This window comes from Sylvia atricapilla, chromosome 11 (assembly GCF_009819655.1).
Source record: "Sylvia atricapilla isolate bSylAtr1 chromosome 11, bSylAtr1.pri, whole genome shotgun sequence".
Taxonomy (NCBI): Eukaryota; Metazoa; Chordata; class Aves; order Passeriformes; family Sylviidae; genus Sylvia; species Sylvia atricapilla.
This window is the reverse complement of record NC_089150.1, coordinates 9,184,357-9,203,914: the sequence shown is the minus strand read 5'-3', so window position 1 is coordinate 9,203,914 and position 19,558 is coordinate 9,184,357. Positions and strand designations below refer to the sequence as shown.

The following is a 19,558-nucleotide window of genomic DNA, read 5'->3' as shown; positions in this document are numbered from 1 at the left end:
ATACTGCTTCCACTTCCTCCTCCCCAAGTCAAATCAACCGTCTGCTTGATGAACCTTGATGAGCAAAACCCTGTAAGGGTGTTGATTTGTGGGCTCTGAGAGCCCACTGTAACTGCTTCCTCTGCTGCAGGTGGATGGGGGCAAATCAGACATAACTCAACAGATGCAGCACGGTTGCCTTGTGCAATTATTCTGATAATTGTGCAGTAGCACGTAGGAACTTTTATCATGACCTAGAAACCTTCTCTGTGATATGCTGAATAAATGCAATACAGAGGTGTCTCCTGCTCTAGAGACATCCAAGATTTAAAATTAGACAAACACCCATGGGGACACAAGGAATTGAGGTGGCACTAGAGTGCAAGGCATCAGAGTACCTTGGGGTCATTGTGGTCTTAACCATAGTTTTGATAGAGATCATAGAGAAAAAAACTGTGGAAATTTTAAAAAGAGGGAAGAGTTTGCTTTGCAGCCACCTCTAACAGGTTCCTCTTAAAACAGAACGTGTTAAGGCATGAAAAGGCTTTGCTGGCTTCTCATTTACCTTTCAAATGAGGCAGTTTTAGTAGAGAGGGCAATGGACCTTTAAGACTTAAATCCAGAAATGACAGGTACTGCAAAGTTATGCCTATGTGGGAAATCTATTAAGTGAAGGTAAATAGGTTATGTGTGATGGAGTTTAGGAAAAAAAAAAAAAAAAAGCCTTTGTATCTGAAATAGAGGTGAATGATAAAAGTGGAGGGTCCAGGAAATTATCTGACAGCAACTTTGCAGAGTGGGACAAAGGGGAAATTTGACACAACAGAGACTAAGTTCCAGGACAAAAATGTCAGCTGCTTGGATGACTGGAAAAGATTAAAAAGAATTATCAAAATGTACCTCTAACTTCACTGGGAGGATATGAGAGGGTGGCTAAATTAGCGGGCCATGTGATTTAGCAGTTGGTCTCTTCCAGTGGCTCTTTTATCCCACTGTTAAGGAGTTTTTTATAAATTACTCTTTGTGATGCTGCATCTGAACTGTCCTCATCTATTAAGACAACGCAATACCTCTCAGATGTTTCCATCCAAAACTCTAAGTAATTATATTCCATCACAATATTCAGGCCCCATGACATGTTTTAAAACTCTTTAAGTTCCCATCTTGTGTATATTGAAATTAGAGTAAACAAACAAAACTCCATACAAATAAGAAAACACCAAACCTTAATCTTTTTTCTTCAAAGCTAAAAATCTGCTGGAAGAACTGCTGGAACTTCTTTTGGGTGTAAAGCACAAGTTCTCCAAATTCTTGTGGCAAACTTGACCTCTCTGTATGTTCGTGTGGATGTTTGAGCACAGCTGCAGTTGAGTTGGAATGCGAATCTTCTGTTCTTAATCTGCTACTACCTATGTGATAATAGTAAGGATTGAGAATTTCAGAATTGTCTAGGCTAGGTAATGCAGTCCTGACAAATACCTTGGAAAATAATGAAGTATATATGTGACCCTGATTTGTATCAGAAAGTTTCAACACAGGTTCCCTGAACTCTCAGTTGTATCAGATTGAAAAGCTTCTTCCAGTCGGTTTTGCATTTTTCCCCTTTAGTTACTTGACAGAGATCAGTGGAGATCATAGCTCTTCTGTTTTGTCAAGTGAAGTGCTGGTACTGGAAGTGCTGGAATTCACAGCAAGATATCTGGCTTTTGTGAAGCATTTTATTGCAGCTTTTGAACAGACATTCCTGAGGAGGCTGTGGTTTGAAGATAAGAATGTTAATTCCCAGGTTCTTCCGTGGCGAAGCCCATCCTGGCTCCAGTGGTGAGCTGGGGCCACTGAGAAGTAGTGTCTGAAAGCATGTGAGGTCTTTGCAAGGTCAGACCCTCAGTGAGGTGTTCTCGCTGTGCTGTGCTGTGTGTCTTGGCAGATTGCTACAAAAACCTCTGCTGAAATATAGTACAAGTCTGATTTGTAAGTTTTAAAACAAATGATAGTTGTTGGAAAACATGTGAATGAGAGTCAGTTTCTCTCTGATGGTAGCTAGTTGTCAGGTCAAGAAGGTAAAAGTGATGATGATTTGACATACTTTTAAAGTGAGTAATACTAGAAAAGGATTTAATTCTTGTTTAGAAACTCAGTTTTGAATTGAAATGGGTAGTCTGCCAAAGGAGACATCTATTTGCCATTGGTGCTAAAACTAATTTGGTGAATTACTGGCTGTAAGAGATACGTGGTTGTTTTTTTTCCTGATTTTTATTAACAGATTCCGTAATTCAGACATAGTTAGCATTCTTTTTCAGCCCATAAGTTGAAGTCAGAAAACAAGAAGTAGGAGAAGTGCTAAAGTTAGCAGGGGACAACTCCTGTGTTCAAATGGAGGAAGTAGAAAGGAAGGGGAATGCTGCTTCTGCCCCAGTTTGTTGAACTAATCTGTTACTTTTACCACTACTTAAAATGAAAGTTATTTAAACACCAAAAGTTCCAGTCTTCTCCCTGGTGAACTGTTTGCTTTAGAAATGAGGTTATTGCATCTGGTGTAATTGATTCCTGCAACACACAATTCTTAAAGATAACTCCCATGGAGATTCAGCTTACCCAAGGCAGGTGCTTTGATCTGCAGGACAATGATGTGTTAACAACACAAAAAATGTATTCTAGCAATTCATGTGACATAATCGAATCTGAACACTAAAGATCTCTTTGATCTGATTTACACAAGGCTTTGATTTTTTTTCATTGTCCTATTTTGAAGGATTTCTCTGATTTTTCTTTCCTGAAGTTTTGGATCTCTTGTGTCAGTATAAAACAATCCCCTGGTAGATTGCAGCTATTTCTGGGTTGAAAGATGTATAGATGTTTAAAAAATGTACAGGAACAAATTCAGAAGGTAAAATGGAAATTTGCACCATATTTGGAATGACATATTTAAAATACTAATAGAAATGGTTTAACATTACCTACAAATACATAGAGGCAGAGGAAAGTTACTAATCTGCACTTGATGAAATAAGAAAGCATAAATCTTACCGAAAAAGATGGTAAGGTGTGAATTGTTTTTGTGCTGCGGCAGAAGTACGTCATAGAAAGAATCTGTCTGAAAACTGTAGCCACTTAGTATCTGAAAGTTTCAGGTTGTGATATTAAATTTATGACTCACTAGCAAAAATTCATCTCCTTGTATTTTCAGTGTTGTTCCACTTTCTTATCTCTTCACAGTGGGATGCAAGCTGTCATCTGACTCTGATAACAGTGCTTAGGAAAAATATAAAAGCTTGTACATACACAGTACAAAAAGTTATCCAGTAGTTAGCTTGCTGCTGAGAGACTTTTGCTTTCTAGGTTACTAATTTTATATCCTTGAGGCATTTTGAGAGCAAGGTTAGTAATTTTTCCTCTCTTTTTAAGATCTCAACTCTAAGTCTACCTCTTCCTCCAAAAAAGTTGATTGGAAATATGGAGCGTGAATTCATTGCTGAAAGACAGAAGGGACTCCAGGCCTATCTGGATGTAATTACTACCCATCACATCCTGTCTAACTGTGAACTGGTAAAGAAATTTTTGGACCCAAACAGTTATTCTGTAAATTACACTGGTAAGTGGAAAATACAAAACTGTGCTTCACTTTGACTTCAGCATGTGCTGTGTATCTTCTGTGAACGCTGGCCAGGATCTACAGCATGGGGGGAGCAATCTTCAAAATTATCATACTGTGCATGTGATTATTTATGATAATACTTCTCCAGCTTTGTGCATGGATCCTGCTGCGATTGTCAAATATAAATGTTTGAATTATTTCACAGAGGAGTGATATAGAAATAAGATCTGTATAAGCAGAACTTGGAGGAGGGGGGTTGGTGAGAGTGACTTTTATTTTTCACAATTCATTATAAATGAAAACAATTGCTCTTGGGAAATAATTTGTCTGTCACAGTGTAAGGTAGACTTAAGTTTGTCAGCTTAGTGTTCTATTAAAACAGCCCATTTTCTGAACACTGAATTTTTCAAGAATTGCAGTTATCTTGTCCAGCTCCTACCCTTGCTTTGGGGTGTGAGACTTTTAGAACTAATTGTTTGAGCTAGGTTGAGTACTTCTTCAAGGCTAGACTAAGCCAGACACCCTCTTCCCGCAAATACTGGAAAGTCACTGCATTCCTTAAAATAATATCCCAGAGGTCAGTTTCTTCCTTACTAACAGTTTCTTCTTTGAATTTGTTTTACTTCAGCTTCAGCCATAGGATTTTAATAAATATTTGTCTTACAGACTGAAAAAACTTCCTCTTAGTGATGAAACCCACTCCACAAATTTAGTTCATAGGCAAACCAACTCTTTGCAAAATGCAAAGCTTGTTTTCTTAGAAGCAGAGCCTACTGAAGCAGGAACTCACTGCTTCCTTTTCACTTCTCTTTTTTTCTCTCCCTTTATGTAACATGCTTGTGTCTTCACCTTCAAAGTGCAAAGAACATTTCCCTATATGATAAGCTGGGCAGGAGTTGTAAATTATTAGTAACTCTTTAAGGATGCAGTTTGTCTGGCTAATGCTGAGCAAGCAGTTGAAATTCTCAAGGAGGCATTGTGACTTCTGTGTTAATTCTGAGCACTTTCATCAAGATTGTTTTTCCTGCAAGTTGCTGGGAAGCTGGTGACACATGTCATTGCCTGTGGTCTTTAGAGACACCATCAGTTTGTCATTTCTTAAATACTGGAGCAGAGAGATGATATTTACTATACATTTTGTAGCATATTTGTAAAGAAAGAAGATACAATGCAGAGAGAACAGCGCATCCTTACTTTTTTGCTGTGTTTCTATGCCATATTAGAGAAAAATCCTTGTTGGCATGATTCCCTTTCTCCCCCCCGACTTCTCATTGAGATTTCCCCTCAAGTCACTTTATGAATAAACCAGTTGTGTTCCCAGCTGTGGGAGAATTCACTAACCAAATGAGTGTCCTCCCCCTTGGCCCCCCAAAATGTATGAAGACTCATGATAGCTGGCCAAATACCTCTGCCTGCGCAAAAAAGGGAACAATAACATATAGTGAAACAGAACTAATTAGTGTACATAAACTACGCTTGGTAATAGCAACATAGGTGGATGTCAAAGAGATAAAAGCAGTTTTACAGATATAGCAGAAAGACTTGATGTTCTAATGTTGTGCATACCTAGTGGGGGAAGTCTGAGCTGTGATTTAGACTTAGAAATGTAGATCCAGTACAGATGGAATGGGGATTGGTAAGATAGGTTTTCTAAGCAGTGCCTTCTCGGTTTTCTCTCTGGATTTGAGTTGACAGGTTAAAAATGCAAATGCCCTCTAACTGTGTTTTTATCTGATTCCCTTTTGAATTGATTTTGCTGACTTTTAGTCTGAATTCCTGAAGGCTTCCTTCTGGCATTGGACCTTACCTCTTATGTGGATAATTACATTATATAGTGTCTTAAAAACATTTAGCATTTTTTTTCTTTTTCTCCCTCTTTGTCTCTTTTTTTTTCCCCCAGAAATTGCCTTACAGCATGTTTCAATGTTCTTCCGATCAGAGCCAAAGTGGGAAGTAGTTGAACCATTAAAAGATATAGGTAAGAAGGGCATGTGTGCATGAAAACTTATCTGATTTTATTCTCAACTATGAGTTGTCTTAAGATTCCAATACTGTCTTTGCTTACAGACTTTGTCCTGCCTGTAAGCTGTGTGATTTAGCAGTGTTTAATTAAAGCTGCTGCTGACTTTTTTCTTTACTTTTTCTGTAGGTTGGCGAATACGTAAGAAATATTTCTTAATGAAAATTAAGAATCAACCAAAGGAACGGCTAGTGCTAAGCTGGGTATCTATGCTTTAATTTCATACTTAAGTCTTTCTCAATTTCACTGAAAGTTTGATTTTTGACTACCGTGTGTGAGTAGAGATTGAAGAGCTTGGGCTTTGTGAGAGCTTTGGAAGCCCTTAGGTAGATGTGTGGTGTGGAATTTCTTGTATTTCTTTCCTCTGGTGGCAAATCCTGTTTGGAAGTTCCTGTGCCTGGTCGTTTGTTCCCAAACTTGCACCTCAGGATGTTTTAGTTGTAGTGCTGTGGCTGTTCACCATAATATAAATTTGCTCACTGAAAACAATGAGATGAACCTTGTTAAAGTCATGGGTTTTCCTACTCAGATCTTTATTATACTGACAAACTAATGTTTGTCATTAGGTGAGAGGGGCATGAATTGCACCCTTAACAACAGTTGCTTCTGCTCCTGTGCTGAAATATGTTACCCTGTTAGTTGTATGAGCACAGCTGTTTGTGAAACTTCACTGGAGAGCAGAGGTATCTAAAGCCTGTGAGAGGAGGGAAATTTTTCTTGCCGAAGAGGAAGAAAGTGCCTTATCAGTTCCTAATGTACACAGTCCCCCAGCTTAGGGTTGGCAAAGCTCATTCAGTGGTAGTAATGCATGTCAGGTCTGTGGGAGGAAAGAGGCAGTAATATTTATGGTCAGACTGTTTGTACTGCAAAACCATGGCCTTATTCAGCCTCTTCAGGTTTTCATTTTGTATGTGTAATTTCCTTGCTTGCTCTTCAAAATAATGCCTTCAAACATCTCTTCTGATTTGCCAGGGTAGAAAACTGATCACATTTTCTGTATGGAATGTAACATGTATTATAATGCCATTCTTTTCCTGTTTATTTCCAGGCTGATCTTGGCCCTGATAAATACTTGTCTGACAGAGACTTACAGTATGCTGTGAAACTTCTTTCTTCCTGTTCTGTGAGTACTGAAGATTTTTAAATTATGCTAGCACAAAAGTGTATGTCAAGGACTGATCATGGAAAAGCACATGTAGCCTAGTTGACATAGTTTGTAATTTTAGAGTTGCTTTCATTAAAGGTTTGCAAACCCTTTAATTACATTTCCCGTATCCTTTGAGGTAACATGTTCTCAGCATAAATAATGATCCTGCAGGATTATTGCAGGAGATTCAGTGTTGTGGTTGGCTTGATTTTTCTCTTGTGTGGTACTGTGAGATCATGAGATTTTATTTCATCTCCTCAACACCTTTAGGCTGTTAGGGTAGTGTTGTTTAGGTGTAATTGCTAACCTGTGAGCTTGGATATTGTTAGGCAGCAGTGGATGGGGCAGTGGAATGAGTATCATTATTTTTTCAGTTCTTTGGACTCAAGACAGGAGCATCTTAGTAGAGCTGCAATGGAGGGTGTACAATTTAAGCTCCTGTGAAATGCCATGTTATAAATCCAATAGGCATCTCTGCCTGAAAAACTGGTATTTGACTCCAAAACAAGTCTCTGGAGTCTCTCTTTAAGGATGTTAAGCATGTGAAAGACTGGCTGAAATAGATGGGTTTTTGTGTTTAATTTATATGTTAATTGAATAATGTCTTTGTGAAGTTTTCTTTGCATTTACTCCAGGTTAAGACTGAGTAACTTGAGTTATTCCATGTCAGTGACAGAATCTAATTTACAACTTTAAATATACAATTCAGGCTGATCTTTTCTTACATGTGAAACGATCATCTAAAATTTACCTACAGTTTCTTCTTTTGGTAGCATCCCTATATTTACAAAATCACTTTTGCCACTGCCAACGAATCTTCAGCGCTGGTTATTAGACCATTCAGTGAAAAAGGGACACTAAAGGACCTTATTTATAAGGTAACGTCTCCCCCATACCCCCAATTCAGTTTGCAGAACATATACTGGGGTGACCATACATGTTTTTTATAAAAGTGTTTGCTATCAATTGCTAAGCAAACAGATAGTGACTTTTTTAAGCATGATACTTGATATGTGTGTTTCTTTTAAAGGCAAAGCCAAAAGACGCGTTCCTGAAGAAGTACTGCAATCCTAAAAAAATTCAAGGTCTTGAACTTCAGCAAATAAAAACATATGGAAGGCAAATATTAGAGGTACTTTTTTTTTTTCTTTATTTATCAGATTCTTTAATTTACTTTTTTGGACGCCGGCTGGTCTAACTACAGAAAGTGGACAAACTTTTGAATACAACATATTATATCAGCAGCAAGCTTCAAAGCTAAATGTAAACTGAGATATGCTGCTGAGTTGAATTTAGATATATTTGTGTGAGACCATTTATGACCACCCCAAAAAATGCAGTTGGTATGTGTAGAGCTTAAATGGTAGAGAGGTGATAATATAGTCTGTACCTTGTGTAGAAAGGGAAAGAAGTAACTCATAGCCTGCAGAACATGTACCATAAATTTATGGTTGTTAGTGTATTTTTAATTTTTTTTTGTGACTCAAACTATCATATTCAGTAGAATTTTAAATTTTAGTTTCCAGGTCTCTTTGGGAAGTGTACATAAACCTGCTTTGAAGATCAGCATCAAATATTTGTTTTGTGAAAAGTGCTTCCAGTTAAATGGGAATGAATAATCAGACAAAGAGGATGTAGATAGAAGATCAAGTTGAGTGAGCTTTCCAAATCAGGGCCACATTTATTATGTGCCTGCTTTAGTATTGGAGCATTTAAATTGATCCTGTGATCTTGAGGTCATCACAGCACCTTGTGACAGTTTCTCTGTTGGATTTTTTCAGGTATTAAAATTCCTCCATGAGAAAGGATTTCCTTATGGCCATCTTCACTCTGCCAATGTGATGTTGGATGGGGATACCTGCAAGTTACTGGATCTAGAAAATTCCTTATTGGGACTTCCATCATTTTATCGATCATACTTTTCACAGTTTCGCAAAATTAATGTAAGGTTCAGGCAGGGAATTCATCTGACTTATGCAAATCTTTGTTCTCAACCTTTATTTATGGAGAACTGACTAGAATGAAAAAAACCTCTCACAAGCCCCTTTTTTTTTAATCTGAGCTTTGCTCTGTGAAGTTGCTTTTCTGCTCCTCCGAATCACTGTCTGGCTGCAGAGCAGTTTTGTTGCAGGACACTGGAGTGAGGCTAAGGCCAAAGGTAAGCAGGTAGAGGGGGAGTGCAGGTGAGTGTTTTTATGACAACAGTGCCAGCACAAATAGAGGTAAAGTGCAGTTGTTTTAAGATCTCTTTCTATCCTGGTCTGTATTTCATAGGAATGTGCATATTGTCTACTACAGTTTCACTTCTATTTACTTGTGCTTAGCTGGGAGCAGTCATCAGCCCTGTCTTTGGTGGAGACTGTGAAAATGGATCAGATGCTTGCAGATCTCTAGCTATTCAAAGGTTATTTTTATTTGTTTGAGCGGTCTCTGTTTGACTGCAGGCTTGCAAGGCAAAATATTTATCTGACTGCAAAAATATGAAAACAAATTTGCCCTGTTGTAGCCCTGCCTTTAGGCTCTCATTGTAATAAATTCTGTGCAGCATCACGAGAGAGCTGCTTGCTGGCCTTGCTAAACAAGTTCTACTGTGTTGTCAAAGAAACGATCACAAGTTCATGGTTAGTCCAAATCTGTTAGTGCCATCAAAGCCTCCTACAGTTAGAGGAGCCTCTTCTGTTTAAACACGATTCAGAAATCTTGCAAATACGCTGTCTGGGAGCTCAGCATGTATGTTCAGCTTGCACAAACCTAAGGAGGAGCAAAAGAGACTCTCCTAGGTTTGTTTGGTATGCATTTTTTCCTGTCTTTTTATCTACTTCCCTGTAAAGTGACGACTGGTTATTTTATAAATCTTGTTCTTTGCTATTTGACTTAGCTAGGAAAGTGTGCTTGGTCAGGACTCCTATTGATGTGTAGGTGTCACTGTTAGAGACAGAAAAAGACGAAGCAGGCAGCAGGAGGTCAAGCAGGAAAGCTCTCTACTTTATTTTTTCTGACTCTATACATACAGTTTTACAAGCAGGCCAAGATTGGCTACACAGGTAACCACCTCTTCGACCTCGTTGGTGAACATCACCATCAATCAATAGATAATTTCTAAAAATATACATGGTTTACTTCAGGCTGCGTGAGAACAAATGCAAACAGTGAAAAGCAGGCAAACTTGAGGCAACAGTGTAGGACCACACACCTTGAAACTGCTTTGTGAAGAGCTTATTACTTCACACATTTTTACAGAACTGGACTACACTGCTCTCCCGTTTGTATCATATGGTACAGAAAGACAACAGAGGCTGCTTTAGCTTGTAGCATGAAGATTTCATCTGAGCTACAGTTATGCAGGGAAATGGTTGTGGCTAGGGACTGCCTTAATGGTTCCTCTTTTCTGTCTTCACATGCAAGATCACTGGGTTAACCAGTGAAAAAAATAACAAGTTGTGGTTTTATTATTTTGTTCCCCCACAGACTTTAGAAGGTGTTGATGTTCATTGCTTTGGACACTTACTGTATGAAATGACCTATGGAAGACCTCCAGACACGATTCCAGTGGAGAGTTTCCCCCCTGCTCCATCAGTGTTTGTTGGTTAGTATGCAGTGCAGAACATCTCAGTCACAGTGGCCCGGGTACCCTCTTAGACTTTACCTGAGCTGAAGTGCTGTGAAAGAGCAGCCTGAGATCTTTGCACCCTGTGACCAGAAAGAATTAGTAATTTGGCCAAATAGAAAATGTGTTCCTCATGAAATATATGTAGTGTATGAATAAAAGATTTTAGCTGAGTGATAAGGCAATGTTTAGCAAGTAATGAGATGCCGGGATTGCCTTTCCTCATGTCTAACATTCTTGAAAAGCTTCTATGTGTAATAGTAACACTGTAATAAAAGCCACATGCCACAGACCTTCATCACTGCTTGGTTGATGCAGTACTTAGGGGAGCATCACACAACAGTGCCAAATGTTCATTCTAAACCGTTTGCTATCCTGCAGAGCAAAAAATGTGTTCATTCTTACTCTTTCTTTGGTAGTGTCAGTGTTGGAGTCCATTCTGACTTGTGAAGCTCTGAAGAATGGGATGCCAACTGTCTCACGGCTCTTACAGATGCCGTAAGTCCTGCTCTACTTGTTTTATATTCATAGCAATGTTTTTAATTATTTTAGGAGGAAGAAACTTTCTGCACTTCTTCCTTTTTAGAAAGGTTTGCTCTTTGTTCTGAGGGATATGTCCCAAGTGAAGCTTGATAAGTTTTTAAGAACCCTTCCTGTGCTAATATGTGTGTTTAACATTTCTTTCTCTCTTGGTGTGTTGGAGCTGTTACATATGCACTTTATTTAGCATGGTTTTAATTAATCCAGCCATTAAAGTAATGCAAGCAAGATAGAGATCATGTACAGATTGAATTAAAGGATTTAGAACAAGGAGTCTTTTTGCATGTCCCCTTCAGACCTACTTCAGCAGATTTTGCTTCAGTTCACTTAGGACTGGTGAAATACATCTCTTGCTTTCCTCAGCAGTGACATTTAGACCTGCTCTGGGTATGAAATGTAGTATGGAAATTCTGGCTGGTTTCTTGCAGAGCTGGATTAGGGATTATCTGAAACACAGACAGAATAAATTTCCTTACAGGCTCCTTCCAAGGATGCAGTGAAGGGGTGAGGGCAGGCTTAGGGGCAAGGCCAGGGTGCAGAAAGGGAGCACTGTCAGTGTGCCTGAGTGCGGGCCACATCTGTCTGCAGTGCCACCCTGCCTGCAGTTAGGGCACAGCATTCCAGGGAAATCGCTGTCCCCATGCTGTGACATGTCACCAGCGCGCTGAGCATGGAACCACAGTTCTGCTGGGAGGGTCTTCTATTATTTCTTAATGTGAGATGCTGTAGTTGGGGCCTACTAAATGGCAGATTGTCCATACCTGAATCTGGGTCTATCTCACAACAGAGATTGCAGTGCATATAGAGCCTGAGGTTCAAATTTCCTGGTTGGGAAGAGTCACTGCAGTCTTCAATTCTTCCTTCTCTTCCCCTCCTCTGCTTTTGAAGGTGGGAAGTAGAGAGAACAATGTAAGCAGGGGAGAAAGACTATAGGAAAACTCTTGTGAATACAGAAGTATCCAGGTGTTTAAAGATGTTGAGCAAACAATCTATGCCCAGCTGCATTTCCTGTGTTGAGCTATTATACTAAATGCCCTTCATACCAATACGCTTTACAAAAGCCTTTTACATAGATATGCAATGCAATTAATGTAATTTAAAGCTATTAATATAATTTAAATATCTATTTATTATAATCATAAGAACATGTAATTGAAAGGGTCATAAAGTCCTGTAAACAAGGATGAACTTCCATGGATTTTTGGAAGTATTTTAATATTTGCTTTATTTCTGAATTTTTCATTCTCCTTAATTAACCTTATTCTAGACGTGAATTCATTTTGTCTAGTATAAACATGTGATTATTTTCCATAGTGAACAGCAACTCAGAAATATTTATCTTGGAGCCAGGATTCATGTCTCTCTGTGACAGTTTTCTAGTATGTTCTCCAGGACAAAGTATCTTGAAATGGACTATGCAGTTTACTTTCAGACTACCATTGCCCTCTAGTGTCTTTGTTTTGGATGGAAACGGATTAGTCATTTATGGTGTTTCTGCTGATACCATAGAGGGGAGAGCAAAAATATTACAATATTTGCTTTAGTTGCCTTTTGTAGAGGACAGGCAAGAATGCAGATATTTTCAAATGTTAAGTTCACTTGATCTTTCACATGTTCTTGTTAATTCTAAGACAAAGGTCATGCTAAAAGAAGCTTTTTAACAAGAGCAATGGTTTTGTTTAGGTGAAATTCAAAATAAAGTCCCTGGATCTTTTTTTTTTTTCATAAAGAATCCACGTACTTTTAAGGAAAAGGTATTCTTTTTTGGGGTAGCCCTTCTCTGCCTTTGATAATTGTACCTTTTCTAGCTACTTTCAAAATATCTCACACAAACCAGTTTTCTCAGCCATGAGTTGTGGCTACAGTCTCAGGGTTGGGTGCTGCTAATTTTACAGCAGTGCTTAGAAAATAAAAAGCAGTACATAGAAATCTTTGGCCAAGGGTCGAGGACAGAGAAGCAGGAGGAGAAAGAGGGGTTGAAGTGGACAGTATTCTAGTTCTGCATTTGCCTGTCTCTTGGAAATAATTTTTTTTTTTTTCTTTTTTGTCAACTCACAGATTATTCAGTGATGTCTTGCTAACAAACTCTGAGAAACCACAGTTTAAGGTAGAGTTGAACACTGATTTGCTGATGTTTGTGGAAGTCCCAGGATGTGGGTAGCTACATTTAATTAACAGAGGGGGTCTTGGAGAGCTGGCTTTATTTACCTCTGTGGCTGTTGCCGTCACTGTTTGGATTCCTTTGCCACACTGTCCCTGAGAACCTAGTGTCACCCAGGGGTGTTCAAGGGCAGCTGCTGAACTGGAGCCCATTTGTGCAGCTGATGGTGCTGCTGTGTCTGAGCAGGGGCTCTGAGCCAGGCAGGTCCCTTGCAGTGAGAGGAGACACATTGCAAACACCTCTGGAAGCCAATTTTGCTACGGGAGACAATCAGCACCTTGCTGCCAGCTCCAGCACTGGGACATTTCAGGGGCCACATCTGGCCCCACTGGGGAGCTGCCCCAGGGTGCTTCTCCTAGAGGACATGTGCCCTGTGTTTTGTGGCATCAGCCTCATAGAAATTTGGGGATGTGACTGGAGCCTTGAAGCAGATGTCTGTCCTGCCTTTAGAGTATCCCTTCCAGGGTTTGGTGTTTATTTGTCCCTGCTGATCTGTACCTAGATTTGGAGTAGAAAAATACGCATCTAGAGTCTTCCTTTCTGCTTTACTAAAGTAATTGTCTCACATCTTGGGGCTGTAGATGAGAAATGTGATCAGATGAATGGTGAGTTTGGATCAGTGAAGTTGTGTTTTCCTTTATCACATTTTGTGCTATGATTTTGTTCCCCATTCTGTATTAGATTCCTACTAAGCTAAAAGAGGCATTGAAAATCTCCAAGGAATGCATAGAAAAGCGATTAACAGAAGAACAGAAATTGGTAATGTCTGCATTTCTTTATTTCCTACAGACACTTCATTTCCTCTTATCATTTTTACATGCAGAAAGTGAATTTTTACTCAAAAGTGATTTTGAGTAATAAAGGCTTTCACCAACAGATTTGCTTTCCCAAAAATGCAATATGAGGAGTTGTATAACAGGTGTTGACTGTATGGCATCTCACTATTTTAAGAGGTGCAGTTTCACAGATTGTGGCTCCCAAGTTAGAGGATTGTTTTAACTTCAGCACAAGTCTCCATCCTCTACCAGAGACAATAAAAGAAAAACTATAAACAAGAAAGTAAATCCAAACATGCAAAGTGACTACAGTGTGTTTTCTTATATCCCAAATGTTGTTTTCAAATATTTAAGATCTTAATATGGTCTTTTTCTACTTTTTCCTTAATTTTGAAGATTCACCAGCACAGAAGGCTGACAAGAGCTCAATCTCATCATGGCTCTGAAGAAGAAAAGAAGAAAAGGAAGATCTTGGCACGAAAAGTAAGCAATCATTAAAGAGGTTTCTCCACAGAAAAAGATGTGTTTCTTTTTGTAATGTTTACCATACACAGGTTTAGCCATGGGTGCATGACTCTACTCTTCCCTGTGTTTTTCTGCACTACTTCCTGGTTGTTTTCACTTCTTTGATTTATAAAAAAGTTCAAGTTACAGTGGCAGCTGACTTGCATATTGATGTGACCTGTTTGAGGCAGCTGTATGAAGCCAGTCTTGATTCACAGCTCATTCCCAGATGAGCTGCTCTGCTCTGTTCCCTGGGGAGGTGTTGGAGCCTGTTCCACTCTGCTCCTGCAGCACTGTCTGCATTGGTCTTCTTTTCTGGGAAGGGGTGTGTGGGTCAGTTTTCTTCCTTTCCCTTGTGGTCAGAGGGCACTGGAGTTCCCTGGTGCCTAGCTGGAGATATTTGATCCCAGAACAGCCTTGCTATTATATATAAAAGAAATTTATATATATATATATCTATCTCAAAGAAAAGCCTTGCTGCTCTTGTAACCACGTCAGCTGTGCTGGGTATGGGGAGAGGGATGCTGAGCATTGAAAAGCATTTTGTGATACAGTGGATGGCTGTTACAAATCTGTGTGTCAGTTCAATCCTTATCATAGGAAGTGATTATTGATTCCTATATTCTATTTCCTCTGCTCCCTTTTAAAGAAGTCAAAACGCTCTGCCAATGAAAGTGGAGAAGAACACTCAGCCAAATACAGCAACTCAAATAACTCAGGTAACTACAGAGAGAGGAATTTGTTTCTACATAGCTGTGTCAGTTCTTTTGTTGTTACTGTCATTTTCTGTCTGAAGTGACTTAGGATTACCAACAGTTGACACTTTACTACTGAAGTCTGGTACCACTGTTTGGGGTATTTAATAATAAATAAATTGAGGGCTTAAAAATATTGCTCATGTTCAGCTGCCTAATTTAAAGTGATGTCTCCTCTCTTCTGTGCCCCATTCCTCAAAAAAAAAAGTATCAGTCTCTTCATTCTGTTTGATATTTGAGTTGAATAACAGCAACATCCATGACTCGGGCCATTAAATTATGAGTCTTCAGGGAGACTCTCTGGTGATCTGTATTACCTAGTAAGGTGTTAAGATGGATGAAAAAATTATGTGTTAAATTGCTGCTTCAGGGCCAAATTTTAAAACAACAGAGCCTTTGACAAGTTTTCATTTAGTTAAAAGGTGTGGTTGGTACTATGGAACAGATTACCAGAGTTGGTTTGCTTGGCTAAAATGTTTCCAAAAGCAGCTTGTTGTGGAGTACAGCAACTGACTGAAAATCATCTCTTAGGAGAGATGGGGTGCCACCAATGCATTGGCACAACTCTTAAGGAGAACAGAATTTGTATGCTGGAATCCAGCAGCCTGAGCAACAGAAATATTTCCCACTGAGAAATATTGAGTGCATTTCCTATGTGTTAGGGGCTTCTCTCATACTCTGTACTGTAAAGCCACTGTTGCTATGAATGAGAATCTTTCCCAAGATGTGGAAGCAGGATTGGATTTTCAGTCAGTAAAGTTGGCCTGATTCCAGCAATCTGTCTTTGTCTGTGTTGAACTGCCATGTCACAGCTGTAGTTACTTGACTGTTGTTTTATTTAGCAGGCTCTGGGGCGAGTTCCCCTTTAACATCTCCATCATCCCCCACTCCGCCCTCCACAGCAGGTATGTTCAAGAATCATTACAGTGTTTATCTTTTTTATGTTGTTTTTTTAATTCCGCTCTGCCCCTCAGTGGTGGTGTTACTCCCAAGGATGATTATGGGATGATGGTTTTCAAGGATGGAACACTGAGATGACCATTTTGTTGTGACAGCCTGAGTGTGGGCATGTGCTCTTCTGATGGTCATAGAGAACCTTTTTACAACTATAACCTTTCTTGAGATGTACATGATACTATTTGCCCAGGGTATACATGCTTGCTTCGAAGTCTGTATTACTCCAGGACTACCCACGTTGCCACTTTCCAGGCATTTTCTGGGTCTCATGTTGCAGGATGCATTTGTTGTGGTGTTAATGGTCTGTTGACTCTGAAGAACTGCTTGTTCATCCCTTGTTTCTTTGTTCTTTTTATTCTTGTATACTGCTGTGATGTATTTTCAGGAATTTTGAGTATGACAAATTCGATGGCTTGAGCTTCATAAATCTCCCCAGTTCTGCTACAGCCCATTGATAACCCAGTAGATTTGGTAGAAACAAGTCTAGAAACAAGATTGATTTGGGTTAAAAATAATATCTCTGTTATTTTTGACCGGTTCTGTTTTTCAGCTTGCCGGATGGTTGCGTGGAGAGTTTTGCTAGTCTTTAAGACAGGGGTGAGAAGTGATGAAGAGTCTACTTGAGTGGGCAATAGAAATGCTCTGAAAGTTTAATTACAAATCCAAATACTGAGCCGTAGTCAATGTGCTTTAGTATGAAAGACTGGAAGAGGAGCACTGGCAAATATTAATAACAAAAGATGTTGGCAAAATACATTTCTAGAGGGGAGCAGCCCATGGCATTGCCATTTTTTATGGTGACTCTTGCCATAGGATTTCTAGTTCCAGGAACTCTCTACACAGCACAACTCATTAACCAGAGCAATGCAATCAAATTCATCTTTGCTGTGGATAGTCTTTCAAAGGACACTGCAGTCTGTATGATGTAACTCAAATCAGTCATTCTGAAATTCAAATTAGTAATTTCTCCTTCAAGTTAAAAGCATGAGAAGTGTGTATTGTAGGAACTAACTTCTCCCAGTCAGCCTAAGAAAGATAATGACTGTTACTGTGTTGCACAGTAACAGTGCTGTTCTCTGGATACACTGACTGTGACCTGGAGAATTTGTTGCCAGTTTGGGGGCTTTAATAAGGAAGTAGCTGAAAGGTGCCTCCAAAATGGACAGATGTTTAAAAAGCTTTTTTTTTTTTTTTTTTTTTTTTTTTTTTTTTTTTTTTTTTTTTCCCCTCAATGAAACTACTGTTATGTTCTGACTTGGACTTGTTGGAACTTGGTTGAAAGTTTTTTAAAGTTCTAAGCATGGGATGCAGGTTTATGTGCAGATGTGTATCAAAATAGCTCAGGTTTGTGCTCAAAACTTGTCTCAGTTCAAACCATATTGTCACAGTGTATTTGTTGTTCATCTTGTGCCAGTGTGCTCCTGGTGGCTTGTGGGGATCAGCCCTGTCTGACACGGTGCTTGTCCTACCTGTCCTCACACTGGGAAGTGTGTTAGTGAGCTGGTGGCTTGGGTGCTGTTTATGAGGTGTAAAGCCAAGTGCCACATTTTCAGGAATACTTTTGTGAGTAGAATCCATAGCAGAAATTTCAGATATTAATTCTGAGAGAAAACTAGATTTTTTTCCACCAGAAGTGTTGTAGTTTTAGCTGTTCTAAGCAAATATGCTATTACTGCCTTGAGGAAAGACACACTGGTCCCATGGTAGGACTTTATTTTTGACAAGTGATGCATCTGTAGCTTGCATTTCTCTCTTCTGATTTCCTTGCACTTAGTAAGGATATTTACCTCTATACCAAAATTGCTCATGAGTGTCCGTGTGGTGAGATGATTCTCAAAAAGGCATTGAGGCTTTCAGTCTGTCTGTCTGTCTGCTTTGGTATGGCTGTGTTAGAACTGGGACATCTCAAAGCATCCTGCTGATACAATACTGTGGCAAAACTAAGGCTGAGGAGGAAAAGTGCCCTCAAGAGAAGCTTTTGCTCTATCCTGGCCTTTAAATAGTCATATATAGAGTGTGGGTGCTTGAGGAGACACTGACCAAAGGGTCAGTGGCTCCAGGCTCACATGCCCTGGGGAAAAACCTCCTTCAGGGGGTTTCTTACCTGTTGAGAGGTGCTTTGTCTCTGAACAAAGGCCATGTGAGGCTTGGCTTGCAGCAGAGTGCTTGTGAGAGTCGATGGAAAAGAAGCTAAGGAATAAAACAATGGTTGGCTTCCACTGTCTCATGGCAGCTGCAGCTGTGGGACTGAGAGCATGGCCCTCTCTGGGGGGAAAGGTGCTTTTGTGGGCTTTTTCATTGGTGAGAATATTTTGGGCTGGTGGTGTTGCAGGTACTTGGCTAAATAACATATTTGAAATACATTGTTAGATCATGGAGGTGACTCTAATGTAACATCCTATGTTTCTGACATTCTTCTGGTGTGGTTCTTTTTTTCCCCCACAATTCTTTGCCTCTGCTGTGAAAATCTGTTCGTTTTCTTTGTGGCTGTGAGCAGTGGCTAGGATCAGAAGGCATGCAGAACAGCGTGGTATGGGTTATTTAAAATTTCACTAAATATTTTCTAAATCAAATGAGCCCGTAAGATAAAGCAAGATCTCTTTCAACAGAGAAAAATTTGGAGGGTGTCACTTTTGCTTCTCTGGAATTCCCTGCAGGAATAGTGGAAGAATTGTACTTAAAAATGTTTTCCTCTGCCAGTTGTTCTGAATCTTTCGTTGTGAAATATGTTTCATTGGCACCCATATGGTGCATCTTTCCTGTCCCTCACCTTCCTGTAAAAAGTTGGAATGCTTTAGGAAGTGCTTTTCCCAAGTGTCTCTGACCCATAAGTGTGAATACAGGTGTTAAAACAGCAGGTAGTGTTTCTTGAATTGAATGGATTTCGTCTTCTGTGACTAATCTTCCTGCAGATTTCTTGCTAAATCTCTCTAAATGCATTTTAATCCTGTTAAGCTTGAATTATGGCATGTGCAACTGAAAGCATGTGTGTTGTATTTCTTGATCAAGTATAATAATGCTTAGAGCATGGAAAATTGTGGTTCAGTTTTTGGAATTGAATGAAGCATTATAAATGTAATATGAAATAGTCAATCTGCTGTCCTCATATTTGTCAGTGAGTAAGAATGTATTGACTTCTGTACTAACTTTTCAGCTAACAGTATCTGTTTTTCTTACTTTGACACGAGAACTGGATGATTAACTTGTGTCCTCTCTCTTTCTCTGCTGTCTTCAATAGAGCATGCATCATTTTGAACGTGAATTTTCGGAAAAGTAAGCTAATGCTGATTTATCTCTTTAAAGATGCTCTGTTTCTGAATGGGGAAGTTGGATGCAAATCTTGAAGTTGCTTAGTATTGGGAGGGAATAGAAAAAAAAATCTGAGTGTTCTTACAGATTATTTTAATGAAATACAGCATCTTTAAAAACTGTCACTAAAATTATTTTCTTTGTTCACATCCCATTCTCAGCCAAGTTTTAATGCTGTTTGCACAATTGCTGTCACTTTAAATTCATA

General features: G+C 39.2%; 1 protein-coding gene across 6 annotated transcripts in view; it reads left to right on the top strand.

Annotated features, from left to right (window-relative positions):
* Window positions 1–19,558, top strand: part of PXK (PX domain containing serine/threonine kinase like) — a 34,543-nt gene that overhangs the window by 11,640 nt on the left and 3,345 nt on the right. For 2 of the 6 annotated variants that reach the window (XM_066326523.1, XM_066326525.1), the window contains exons 4-17: window positions 3,385–3,571; window positions 5,475–5,552; window positions 5,724–5,797; window positions 6,643–6,717; window positions 7,515–7,619; window positions 7,772–7,873; window positions 8,523–8,684; window positions 10,210–10,327; window positions 10,768–10,846; window positions 12,947–12,995; window positions 13,731–13,808; window positions 14,222–14,308; window positions 14,979–15,048; window positions 15,930–15,989. In XM_066326523.1, the coding sequence (XP_066182620.1) occupies window positions 3,385–3,571; window positions 5,475–5,552; window positions 5,724–5,797; window positions 6,643–6,717; window positions 7,515–7,619; window positions 7,772–7,873; window positions 8,523–8,684; window positions 10,210–10,327; window positions 10,768–10,846; window positions 12,947–12,995; window positions 13,731–13,808; window positions 14,222–14,308; window positions 14,979–15,048; window positions 15,930–15,989 (1,324 nt within the window). Of the gene's footprint in view, window positions 1–3,384; window positions 3,572–5,474; window positions 5,553–5,723; window positions 5,798–6,642; window positions 6,718–7,514; window positions 7,620–7,771; window positions 7,874–8,522; window positions 8,685–10,209; window positions 10,328–10,767; window positions 10,847–12,946; window positions 12,996–13,730; window positions 13,809–14,221; window positions 14,309–14,978; window positions 15,049–15,926; window positions 15,990–19,279; window positions 19,315–19,558 lie in introns of all 6 variants that reach the window. The other 4 variants (XM_066326522.1, XM_066326524.1, XM_066326527.1 and 1 more) reach the window with 3 other exon arrangements.